Source organism: Apodemus sylvaticus, chromosome 11 (genome assembly GCF_947179515.1).
Source record: "Apodemus sylvaticus chromosome 11, mApoSyl1.1, whole genome shotgun sequence".
Taxonomy (NCBI): domain Eukaryota; kingdom Metazoa; phylum Chordata; class Mammalia; order Rodentia; family Muridae; genus Apodemus; species Apodemus sylvaticus.
The window spans coordinates 92126317-92139474 of NC_067482.1; the positions used below are offsets into that span (position 1 = coordinate 92126317).

Below are 13158 nucleotides of genomic sequence, written 5' to 3' on the forward strand. Positions count from 1 at the left end.
TGTGTGTATGTGTGTGTGTGTGCGTATATATGTATGTATGTCATGTGTAATTTTCTACAAAATATATATTATTTGGATTTTTTTCCTATGGCCTTTTTAAATATCCCAGTGTTATTTATCCCTCCCTCTCCCCTTCCCCTCTTATTGTTCTCCCTCTCCCTTCCTCCTCCCTCTTCCTCCCTACCCCTTGTTTTTCCCATTTCCCCCTTCATAGTACCTGTCACCTGCTATGATAATAATGTATTCAGGATGATGAAGTGTACTATGTAATGTATGAAATGTCATAAGGAAACATTATTTTGTACAATTAATAAAATGAAAATAAGGAAAGATTTATAAAAAATATTTTTATTGTGGAAAAAATAAACGTTATCCATTTTTCTCTTCTGCTTTTAAATCAGTAGAGAATAAAAATGAAAAGATCTTCCAAAAACCCAGTCCTCCAGACTGGCCCTAAAGCACTTTGGACATCTTCTTTAAAATGGTATTTCACCAGCTGCCAGCAGAGGGAACAGTGTTTCAATTGAATCTCCAAGGGCTTGAATGAAAGCCAAGTGTTCCTCATTCTAGCTGTGTTTGCTGAAGGAAGGAAACCTCGGACGCTTTAAAGTTTTCGTTACAGGTCCACAAGATGGACCGTCAGGTAAAGGTACTCACCAAACATGAAGATGGAAGGTGTGAATCACCTCCCCTGACCTCTGTACATGCCAAGGTGCAGACACATGCACTCACACACACACACACACACACACACACACCACATATTCACATACTACTACTACTAGTACTACCACTAATCATCATCATCAAGTTTTTCTCACTGTTTCTCACCTTACTTTGTAATATAGATTTGGAAATAGTATACTTTATCCAAAGATTGGTTTTGTATACCTATATCAACAACAACAACAATAACAAAAATGCTCATTTTCTTTCACCTAAATTAAAGTAAGATGTTCAGAGAGAGAGGTTAAGAGTTCCCTGAGGGGGCTGCTGACATCAGGAAACCATAATACTACACTCTCTCAAAAGTGTGAACAGCTTTATTCTCCCAGATGGAGGGAATCTACCAAGGTGTTGTGGATGCAAGTATCAGCAATAGTGTTTTGATGCTAGTCCCTTTCAGAAAATCTTTTCCGTTAAAAAGGGAGCAGGCCTGATGTGTGCCTTAGTTTTCTCATTCCAGAGTAACAAAGTTTCGATTACTAAAATGTTATATTGTAACTTTGAACACTTATAGCAAAGAACACTGCTTGATAAAAATACCGCAGTAGCATTGAGTTGTCACAAAAAACTGTGTTCAAAACTGCACTTAAAGGTGATCATACCACAGGAATATCCTAGCCAAGCATTTATAGCAACTAGCAATTTGAAGATTCGTGGTCAAATTAGTATGTCTTTAAAAATAAGATTAGTTTTAGAAACTGTAATTACACCATTTTCTCCTTACCTTTTCTCTCTCCAAACTGTTCTGTTTATCCTCCCTTTTCTTCTTCAAAATTCATGACCTTTTTTCTTTAACTGTTGTTACATATACATGTATATTCATGTACATATACCCGCTCAGCCTGCTTAAGATTGCCTGTTGGTACATGCTTCTAGGACTGTCCATTTGGTATTGGATAACCAACTGGTGTCCTCCTACCTGGGGAAGACTATTCCTCCCACTGTCAACGTTGCTTAATTGACTGCAGATCTTTGTCTAGGGTTGAGACCGTGTAAGTTTGCCCCCTTCATTACATTAGCAAGTCCACTGATGTCCTCCTTAATCATGTCTTGTTCAGGCAGCCACACAGGCCATGAAACAGGCACACTCATAATAATGGTAACTTCTATAAGGTTTTATTTTAAAGGGCATTTGCCTCCTTGCTTACGTTTACTCCAAAGTCATTTATTCTGTCTCCCCTCCCCCTCCCTCTCCCCTCCCTCTCCCTCTTCTCTCCCCTCCCTCTCCCTCTTTAGAAGGAAATGGAAATGTTTTAAAGTAACTTCAATTGTTTCCCTGATATTCTTTTTTTCTTGGTGTGCCTATCATTGGCATTTTGGAAAGCTACTAATTTTCTCTTGTAACCTGCCACTTTGTCAAACATCCTAATCATCTGTAAGAGGTTTCTGAGGGAGTCTTTACAATTTCTTCTGTAAAGTATCACATCATCTGCACGCAGGGAAAACCACACGTTTGCTATTTGTTGTCCTTTATTTCTCTCTCATTGCTATAGACAGAACTTTGTCTTGGCTAGTTCTTGTCAGCCTGACACAAATGAGATTTATCAGGAAAGAGGAACCTCAGCTGAGAAAATAATTTTCTGCCCTCACTTCCTTCTATGGTACGATGTGATATGAAAGTGGCACTTTTGGCCATAGTGTTTTATCACAGCCATAAAAATCCTAATGAGGACAAAATTTGGTACCAGGAATGGCATTGCTGTGACAGATCTGACCATGTTGATTTGGGGAGTATTATGGAGGAGTTTGGAAATTCCCACTAAAAAAGCCATGGAGTGCTCAGAGCATTTTTTTTTGACTGCTTGGGTGTGGGGCATAGGTGGGCTTGGAAGGTGACAATGCTGGGCTCTCTAGAAAAAGAGATCGATAATATAAATTGATATTAAGAAGTGATTTGCCAGATTGAATTATACAATAAGATCCAGGTAGTCCAACAATGACTGTCTCATACTGGCACAGCCAAGAATCCAGCAGTTACCCAATCCACAGATAGGTGTCTCTGTAGTCCCAGTCTGGCAGGAATGGATTCTGAAGGATTCCAGAAGAGCTACTGGTCTTCAGGCTATACTGGGAACCCAGAAGCTGGTTCTCGTGTCAGTGAAGAAATGCAGCAGCAGTGGGAGAGGTGGACTTGTCAGCGTGAGAGAGGACAGGAGGCAAAGGCAACACTTACTTTCTTCCATCACTTTTATCTGGGCTGCCACTAGAAGGTGCCACCTATATTTAGAGTGAAATCTTTACATTTCAAATAATTTTAGTGGAAAAAGTCCTTCACAGCAGTGCCCAGAAGCTTGCATCTTTATTGATTCCAGATCCAGTCAAGTTGACAACCAAGATTGGCCATCTCGTGGACATCCTAGCCAAGAATGAGAGCCATTTCTATAAACCTTAAAAAGTAAGGAAATGTATTCTCCCCTAGCACTCCCTCAAGGAATGTAGCCTTGCTTACATCTTGACTCCCAATTCAGACTTACAACTTCCAAAGCTATAAGATAATATATTTGTATCATCATAAGCCACAATTTGTGGTGATTTCTTTAAAGAGCAACAGAAAAATAATACAATAAATTTTGAAGAAATATATAATTAAATATAAGAAGTATACTAATTTTGAGCAAACAGTTTGAATGTTTGCCTTTTGTACATTAGTCCACAGGTAAATTCAGATTCAAGCTCATCCTGTAGAAAATTTATAAAGTTTTTTCTTGTACTTTACCAATTCACAACCCCTAAAAAAAGAGTTGTTTATATCTACTTACATAAGATGTTTTGACAACAAATGTGTGGGACTTTTCCTCACATTAAGTCATTCTGCAGACACCATCTGGGTCCTACCATTATGTTATGGTACCAACCAAGAGTTAAGGTAGAATCCCAAGTTAAGGACATAATCTTACAAGAATGTATTACAAATCCCAGCAGTTATTTCTGTACAAATGCCAGTTTATTATATAAAAAAAATCTATTCAGGAACACCCTGAATTTATGGAGACATCCAGAGTGCATAGGGAGAGGGGTTAAGGGCTTCCACACCATTGACACACAAAAAAGACAGCTCTTACCTTCAAATGAATAAGAGTTTATTCTAGAGCAAAATGTGAGTGACTTGACTGTGGCTTGGGAATATAGATTGAGGTTTCCCAAAACCCCTACTACAGTGTTGTATCACTTATGTGCATTTTCACAGTAATGGAATAAAGTCCTGAATAGAGGCTTTTTTTTTCAAATATATTGGTAGAAATATCAGATAGGTTATAAGGATTACAGCAAAGTAGGCAATGGATTTGTCTGAGGACATTCTTAGTTTCGGAACTCATAAAACTAGAGGTCTTTTCAAGGACAATTTGATAGACACAAAAGGTGCATTTAGCAAAACAATAGTATCAGCCTTCCTGGTAGGGCTTATGTCCTCTCTAGACATAGGCATTTTACCAGTAGTACTAAACACGAATTGTTTTCCGTGGAGTGGGCTTCAGATTCCATCAGAAGGCCATTGGCTCCACGCCTACCAATCATGTCCTTATGGCACCAGTGGACACTTCTTCCCTGCCCAGCTATTTGTTTGCATTTCTGCTTAATTACAAGATCTTATTAAGTTTCTCATCTTACTCCTGAATTTTATGAAAATTCATGTTTGACCAACAAGGACACCACCCCCTTGCTTATGTACAAATTTATGTGCTCTGTTTGATGCTGTGACAAAATGAACATCAGAAACAACTTAGAAGAAGGAGTTGTTTTTAGTACACAAATTTAAGGGTTTCAGTCCACCATGGTCATTGAGAGTGGTGAACCAGGGAAGGGCACATTATGACAGACAGTAATCATTGCAGAGTGATAACAGGAGAGGCCAAGATATGCCTCCCCCAGGATACACCCACATTGACCTTCTTCCTCCAACTTGCAAAGTTCCACCACCTTCCAATTGGTAGTCTTAAATCTACCAATGGATTAAACTACCCATTCACTAAGTCAGAGCTATCATGAATTAATTATCTTTTAAAATTCTCCCTACAGACATATTTATATATGTGCTAAACTGATTCCCTACACATTAAGCATCTCCCAGTCTAGTCAAGTTGACATTATTAACCACTACAGTTCACCCACCTTAGACTCTATGGTACAAGCAATAGAAACATTGGAGATGAGCTGAAGTTTTGAAGATAAACATTAGATATTTAAGGGTCCTTCATTTAATGTAGAGTTTAGTGATATATATATATATATACATATACATATTAGATTGGAGTATAGTTGTAGGGTACAGAAATCCATTTGGAGGCTCTTGAAGTGAATCCAGACAGTGAATGGTAGGGTTTTGATCTAAAACCAGAAATATGAATTATAAGAAGTATATTCTTAACATGGATTAAGAATTGGTAACTGGTGCACTAGGCAGACTCGAGATAATGTGATTGAGGGATTGAGGGATGTGCTAGACCCAGAAAATGGGTATATTTCCTTTTCCCACCTACAATAACTCTCTAACTAGACATTATAGTATGTGGACACTTTGTCTCTAAATAGAGTACTCTGAATAAGAAAGAGAAATCCACAGCTAGATTCATCATCTGTTCTCATTAGGACAAAATATTCAGAATGAAATATAACCAACCTATCATATAACTTGTTCATTTCCTTGAAGAATGCCACACAGGGTTCAGCACTGGTCTTCACTGCTCATATGCTAGACACTCTGAAGTGGCTGTAGCTAAATAAGGTTGGAAAGTTGAAGCCAATGCTGTTGTTCCTGTATGCAGCCTCTCTGTCCACCACTGTGATTACATTAATGTGTCCTTTGTGCTAGGGCTGTGGTTATTGCAGGCCAAGTGATTTGAGGATGGAAGCTTCTGGGGCTATTAGAATATGACACACACATCCTCACACTTTACACCCACTCCCATATGTCCACCCTTATGCTTCTTACCAAGAGTCTCTTGTCTCTGTTCTTTCTGTCTTTTTTCCTTATAAGACTCTGAGTAATTAGAGAGATCATACATACTGCTCATTAGACCATACATATATTGTCACTTAATGTCATTTCTCTGCACGAGAAAAAGGACCTGGTGTCCTGTTTGGTCAGGGGAAGATGGTCCCTTGCTATTCTTTCTAGGACAACCCCATTGTTAGATTTATGTTGAAGTTTCCTCTATTTCCTTGCACTTTTGTCTATTTTAATACTGTCCTTTCTCCTTCTTAATATGTTTCTCAGACTCAGCTTTCCTAAGGACCCAACTGACAGCCTTATTCATTGGGGAAATGGCATTGAGCAGAAGGGTGGAAGAACAAGGGACACTTGTAGGCTGAGGACTTATGTGTTGTATGAAGTGTCATGGTAATTGTTTTATTCAGGTGAGAAGAAAACGGGGGAGAACTCAGCATATAACGAGATGAAAGGCCTCATCCTCCTCCAGCCTTGAGACTTCTGGACTATCTGTGAGGTCTCCAGACTTCCAGTAGTAAGTTATGCAGGCACAATTGCTTTATTCGAGTGCTGGGGTGCAGAGAACAGACCTACAAAGCTTGAGAACTCTTGCTTCAGTGAATATTAAATAAACAATACATTAAAATGATACACCGTGAAAGCATGTGAGGAAGGTGAAGACAAAACAGAATGCCGACTCGGAGTTCAAAGTCTGCCCTTGGATTCCATCTCTGCTCTCCCGGTTGTAGAATCTTTACCAGTCAGCTTCACCTTGATGATTCTTGGTGTCCTCATCTGTACAACCACAGTAAAGACGATTCAGCGTGAGTTTGAAACAAAACAACACTTGTAACAACATAGTTGATATGGTTCCTGGTGGGATACATATTATATAAATGGCTATTGGCAAAACTAGGGAGATTTGTCATTTCTCAATAATAATAATAATAATAATGCCAAAACAAACTATATCATCATTACCCTTGCAAACGAATTACTTATTTCACAAGATAACTCCAGCACCTTATCAATCTCCCAAGGAAGACAAATGATTCTTAAGAAGGTAGACTAGTCTCCTCTCTATTGTCTCATACATAGATACAGACAGCATTGTTATATCTCAAGTACAACCTACAGATAAACATTGAAAAAAGGATATGTTTACCAAATTGATAAGTAAGTATGCGGTATTTCTACTCTACCTGTGCTTGCCACCTGACACATTCATGCTGATCATTTTGGATAGCATTCTCCAGTGCTCATTTAAGTCTGTGCCTGTGTCACAATTAGAATGTGGAAGAACTCAAAGCTGTTTAGCTCCTGTTCAAGTGCAGTTGGAGAAACTTGCATTTGCATCGCTGATTTGGGAGCTTATATGCACAGTGGATTATACCTACTGCCATCGTATTGGTGATGTGAACACATAGGACAAAGAGAAAAACTATATAACATAAGTAAAAAGTGTGAGACCCCAGTAGATTCTTGCATTTTACCTCAGAACCTGGACATTTTCCCTATTGCTTTCTAAGTATCTACATCTCACTCCTCTCTGCTAAGAACTCGGCTTCCATTTTCCAAACAGCAATTCAAGGTCAGGGGTGTCTCTCTTTTTTTTTCAGGGTTGTCTCTTACTGACTTCAAACTCAGCACAGCCCTGCAACACGTCCTCAATACTCAGTTCTCCACTAAAAGAGGAATGTTTCATTTGATCCTTACCATTTCTTCGAATCTACCCTCTACTTAAATAGCTCAAAGCATGTCATATATAAGAAAACTAGCCCCACAGCCTTAAATGCTAATGCTCTATATAGAAATATAATGAGAAATAGATGAATAGTTGCTTAAGGAACAACAGGAACTGAGACCAGACAAGGTAGCCCTGCATATGTAAGAAGTCCCATTTGAAATACGTATAGGTGGCAGTCTTAGTGAGATGGAGTACGTACTCTGCGTCTCTCGATCTTCGCACCTCAGCAAAGAGTTGCACGTTTCATCCAATACTCAGGGCACTGTGTGTCACCCTTCCTTTCCTCTTACCCATTCTTCCCACATTACTTAGTATGACCTTTCAATGAGATTACGACAAATATGTATTCCAAATGGGACAACTTTCATATGCAAGGCTACTCTGTCTGCCCTAGGTCAGTGTTGTTTCTTGAGTGAATTATTCATTGTCTTATTTCTAGCTTCAACTTTTACCCTCTTCAGTTTACTTGTCACAGCCAGATAAGTAAAAAGATCATAGTGAGTGGCTAGATACACTGCTAACCATCCAGGCCAGTCACTGAAACAAGAAATAGATGAACCAACTAGGCCCTGAGTCTTCTGATTTCACATTGACTCCAATAAAATCTACAAATAAGGCAACCAGATGTTACTTCCCTTGTGTGTTAAGACATTGACAATAAAGGAAAGATTCCTGCTGACATGAGACATGTCACTTAGGTTCTGACATGACACTAGACCCCTAACAAGATGGTAAGATGAGATTCTGTCTGACCATACTACTTATATTTGACAGACTTGAAGATGCAGAATCTAAAGAGAAAAAATAGATGTTCAATGGGAAGTCAAAGAGTAAGATCACAAGTTGGTTTCTGCTTTTGTCTTGAAAGTTGAACAAATCAGTAATCCACAGAACAGAATGACTGTCCGGAGAAGTCAAGAATGGGTTGTCTTTAAAATTTAAAAAAAAATTTTGGTGGTACTAAGAATTGAATCCAGGCCCCTGAACTCTATATAAAATACTTTATCACTGAACCACACATATAGTCCCAAAAAACCACTTCCTTCTACATTCTTTTGTGTGCTTGCATGGGTATAAGGAATAACCAGTCCTACTCAGTAAGATCCTGAGTAGGTAAGGGAGATCCTCAAATGTCTTTATACAGTATTTATGCAGTCAGGAGCCTAGCCAACAACTTTAGGAAGACTGTCAAGTTAAAAGCAATGGGGGGAGGCATTTGATATATATATATATATATCAAGAAAAAGCAAGAATTTTCAGGTTGAACACCACTTCCAAAGCACTCTGGTTTGTGCACATCTAATCATAAGATACTTCTTACTGCACCAAATATAAGGGATGGGGCTATATAGGCTGCTGGCTTCCCCCAAACCACTTCCAGAAGAATGCCAAGTGGTACATGGAGAGTTGACAAGGCAACTACTCGTGCTGAAGCCAGATACAGAGCCTCCACTGTGCAAAGCCTCCTGTCACACAACACATGGCGTCTATGATGCACAACTTAGCAGGTGCTGATATTCCTATGTACCTGAGACACTAATGCAACCTTCTAGATGGAGGTTCCCAGCCCTCTCAAATGCTTTTCCCTTCCTTTGTGCTTCCTTCCACCCACTTCCTTCCAGTCTCTTTCCCACACCCAAGTACCCACTGATCGGTTTTCTATCACTATAGATTAGTGTGCAGCTTCTAGAATCTCATGTCATTAGAATTACACAGTCTATACATCTTTTCTCCGAGCCTACTTGTTCTGTGATTTACCCATGGTATACATACAAAGAATTCACTCCTTTATTGTGTAAAGTATGTCATTGTATGAATACATACAATTTGTTTTTTTACTACTATATCTGCTAAAATGTCTGGATCATTTTCTTGTTTTGACAGCTACAAATGATGGACACTCAGAAAAGTTCTGCATGGATGTGTGCTATTATTTCCCTTGGCTATGGATGAAGGATTGGAGTAGAGAGGATCTGCCTAATGCTTTAAGTCTTCCCACAGGCTGTTCTTCAATGTATCTGTACCACTGTACTTCTCACAGTAATTGAACTGTACCATTGTAAAGGCTCAGGTGTTCCATTCCCTGGTCAAAACTCAGGATGTTACTCTATGTTGGTTTGTACAACCCCCCCAAGTCTATGGTACCGCTTTGCTGTGGCCTCAGTTAGCACTTCCTTAATGGCTGATGAATCTCCACGTATGTTCATGTATTTATTTATTTATGTATGTATTGATTTTTCACACATGTTTGGGAAAATTTTCTGATTGTTGACACACCCTAGGTTTTATTCATGCTTCAGGTTTTTCCTGTGTATATGTGAATGCTTCTTGCTGCTCATCCAGAGGGAAGTTTAAAACTCATGAGTACCCAGTGTGTGTGTGTGTGTGTGTGTGTGTGGTGTGTGTGTGTGTGTGTGTGTGTGTGTAAACACATCCTAATCAGTCCAGAAAAAAATGTTTGTAAGAACATATCACAGAGTAGAATCCCCCAAAACCTCAAGACCAGTGCCCATGGGTGGAGACCTTTGCTTAGCTACATTTGACCATAGAGGTTTCCCTTAGGCCACATAAAACCCAGAACCCAGAGTGAGGGTTGGCTGTGTGCTAACAGGAAATGCTGCTGTAGCTGATAGGACAGGAGCCAGAGCACAGTTACCAGTGTTGCTATGGAAACAAGACAGAGATCAAAAGCTGGGAAGAGCTAAGTATATCTACGACAGGACTGTGAGCTTAAGAGCATGTATAGATTCAGAAGTCAGGTAAACTGGGCTTTGAATATGCTGAAACTATAGGGCAAGGGGTCTGGAGCAAATTTTATACAGGAATGTTGAACAATAGAATTCTAGGCAATTGTGATAAAGTTTTTAAAATTGAAAACCATTGCCTTAGATTCCCATGAATGCCTTCAAGGGAAGAAAAGAAAAAGGAAGGGAAGCTAGAGTTTGAAGTGTGTCCAAACATACCAGGTAGTTCATACATATTGCTCTATTTGATCCTAACAGCAACACCAATCTCATTTTAGCAACACTAATTTCATTTTAACAAAGAGGCTGCCACAATTGGATCTCACCGAAAGGCTCATGTGGCTAAGGTTTGGGTTCCTATGTAGCTCTGTTAGGAGACAGGAGAATCTGTAAGAGGTCTAGTAGTAGGTCTTCTGGTCGCTGGGAACATGTGTCTGCAGAGAATGTGAGTGCCCCCGAATCTTTTCCATTGCTAACCACACCCACAACCAGAACCTGCTCTCTGCTGGTATAAAATAGTTACCAGAAGCCCCAAACCAGAGGCCAGGCAACTGTTAATGGAAACTGTGAGCCAAAATAAACCCTTCTCTCGATAAGTTGGCGTATCTGAGACATTTGTTGCAGTGGTAGAATGCTGACTACCAGAACTGATACTAAGGGGGGGCTGTAACTACACGTCACAGGCCTGCATCTGAGCCCCATCCCAGGCTCCAGCAGTGCAGTCCCCATCACATCTAAGGCTTGCCACGAACATCCTTGTGTGTTTCTCCCCCTGCCTGCTTTGTCTCCTCTAGTGACTTCTAAATTTTATGTTCATTTTGCCCTGAAACTAGGCCAAACACGGCGGGGGTATAATTTCACTCTATTTTTAAGCAACTTTTTACCTTTTTGAACTTCCCCATTACTTTCTTTTTTTGCTACCATTTTCTCTACTTCTCCTAACACGTCCTGCATGGTTTTAAACCCTGTATTTAGAGAACACAGAATACAATCTGAACTGTTGTGCAATTACCTTCCTGTCTTCTTTTTTGCCCTAAAGGTGGGGGCCAGAGGAGGTTACATCACTCTCCCAAGAATCCATAGGAAATGGGCTCCACACTTCGGTGAGTTTTCTTTGCTATCTCCTGACAAGCACCAAATGGTTATCGATGTCTTCATTTAAGTAATTTCCTCATTCTGCTTTGAAAGTCACTCCCTATGGCCCAGTGTGTGTGTGTGTGTGTGTGTGTGTGTGTGTGTGTGTGTGTGTGTGTGTGTGTAAGAAAAACCAAACATTGATCCTTAAGTCAGTACCGCATTTCAGCCTGTAAGATCTTGACCTCTGACAGGTGATTCATTTTTAAGATTGAGGTTTTATTTGTCTATCAGTTGTATGAGACAGGAAGATCTTTGCCTCCTTTTATCACCTTGTCTTCTGCTCCTTCCTTCTTTCTTTACTTATTTCTGTGGTCTCACTGTGTTGCTCTAAACCCACCATCCTCCTACCATGATCTCACAAGCTCCGGGCTTACGTATGTATGCCACTATACCTGGCTTGTATCTTATTTCTTAAAACCTCTGCGGCTGGTAACAAAACCACCTTCTTTCTCCCCACTTTAAGTTGGAATACTGAGGGGGAAAACTGTCCAGCCTTTCTTAACAGCATCAGCTGCCCTGCAAGAAGAATCATCAGCTTCTGCACCCTTCACATGCATCCTGAGGGTGGTGGCTACCATGACAGTGCTCAAATCATGTCTGTTATCTTATTAATGTGCCCAACGGGATCTGAGTTTTATTTGTAGGCCAAAAAGTTGCTCACATATAAATAGCACATTTAAATATTCCCTAAGTACCTGTTTTGTCGAGAGACAGCTCAGGAGTGAGGAGAAGGCAACTGCTTACGTTAGGAAGCCTTCACCATGCTGCAAGCCGTTGCAGACATCTGTATTACTAGGTACCTGACATCTCAGTCACTAGGCTGTCACAGAGATGAAATTTCAGCATCCCTAGCAGCCCGAAAGAAGGAAGCTTGGGTGTGTACTTAATGTGTACTTAATGGGTCTTTTCATTTGTCAGAGGATTGTAGTTGAGGTGATATGTGTGAAAAACAAGAAGTACACTCTACCTTAGCCTTAAACCAAGTCTTCAGTGTGGGTGTATTTTATTATTCCCTAAAGTAAACTGGCTTGAAAAGAAGACTTATTTACTTTTGTTTTATTGTGTGAGTGCTTGCCTGGATGCATGCATGTATTCCACATGTCTCCAGTACCTTTGAAGTCCAGAAAAGGGTGTTGGATCCCTGGAATTGGGATTACAGACAGTTGTGAGCCACCATATGGACCAGGGAACGGAATCCCAGTCCTCTGCAAAAACAGCAAGCACTCTTAACTACCGAGCCTTAATTGCTTCAGTCTCTAACTATTGTTTTGCTTTAAATGACAAGAATATGCAAATGATTTAAGAAATAAAATAAAACACTACTCAGATCACAGAAGTGAATCATATAAATCCAAAGCAGTTAATGAGAGGTGAAACAAAGCCAGCATACCAGAAGACACTAAGCTAGATGCTGACTCCACGTGCATGATTATTTGAAGACTAACTGTAAATAAAATGTTGTGTGCATTCTATAAAGACAAAGTGCTAAAGAGTCAAAGAAAAGGATAGCCTTTTGCCGCTCAGCCATCAATCAAATAACCTGAGAATAGCCAGAGCCACATGCCGGCACAAAGGAATTGAACCCTTGCAAAAGAGGAGCTATAGAATCGGAAAATGTTCTCCCCTTTCTTTACTTGCACCACAGAACTAAATATGGAGTTAGAAAAATATTCTTAGTGCTGGCAATATGACACAGGGCTAAGAACTCTGGCTATACCTCCAGAGGATCTGGGTTCAATTCCAACCTCCCCCCCCCCTAACACACACACACACACACACACACACACACACACACACATACAATCATCCATAATTCCAGCATGAGGACATCTAGTACCCTCTTCTTGGTTCCATAGAAACCAGGTGTAGCACATGGT

The 13158-nt window shown here is 40.0% G+C and overlaps 1 protein-coding gene across 1 annotated transcript in view; it reads right to left on the reverse strand.

Annotated features, from left to right (window-relative positions):
* Positions 1 to 4447: 4447 nt before the first annotated feature.
* Positions 4448 to 13158, reverse strand: part of Plek (pleckstrin) — a 34996-nt gene continuing 26285 nt past the window's right edge. Inside the window, exon 10 of the mRNA XM_052198109.1 lies at positions 4448 to 6448. Within this exon, the coding sequence (XP_052054069.1) occupies positions 6445 to 6448 (4 nt within the window). The 3' untranslated portion in view covers positions 4448 to 6444. The remainder of the gene's footprint in view (positions 6449 to 13158) is intronic.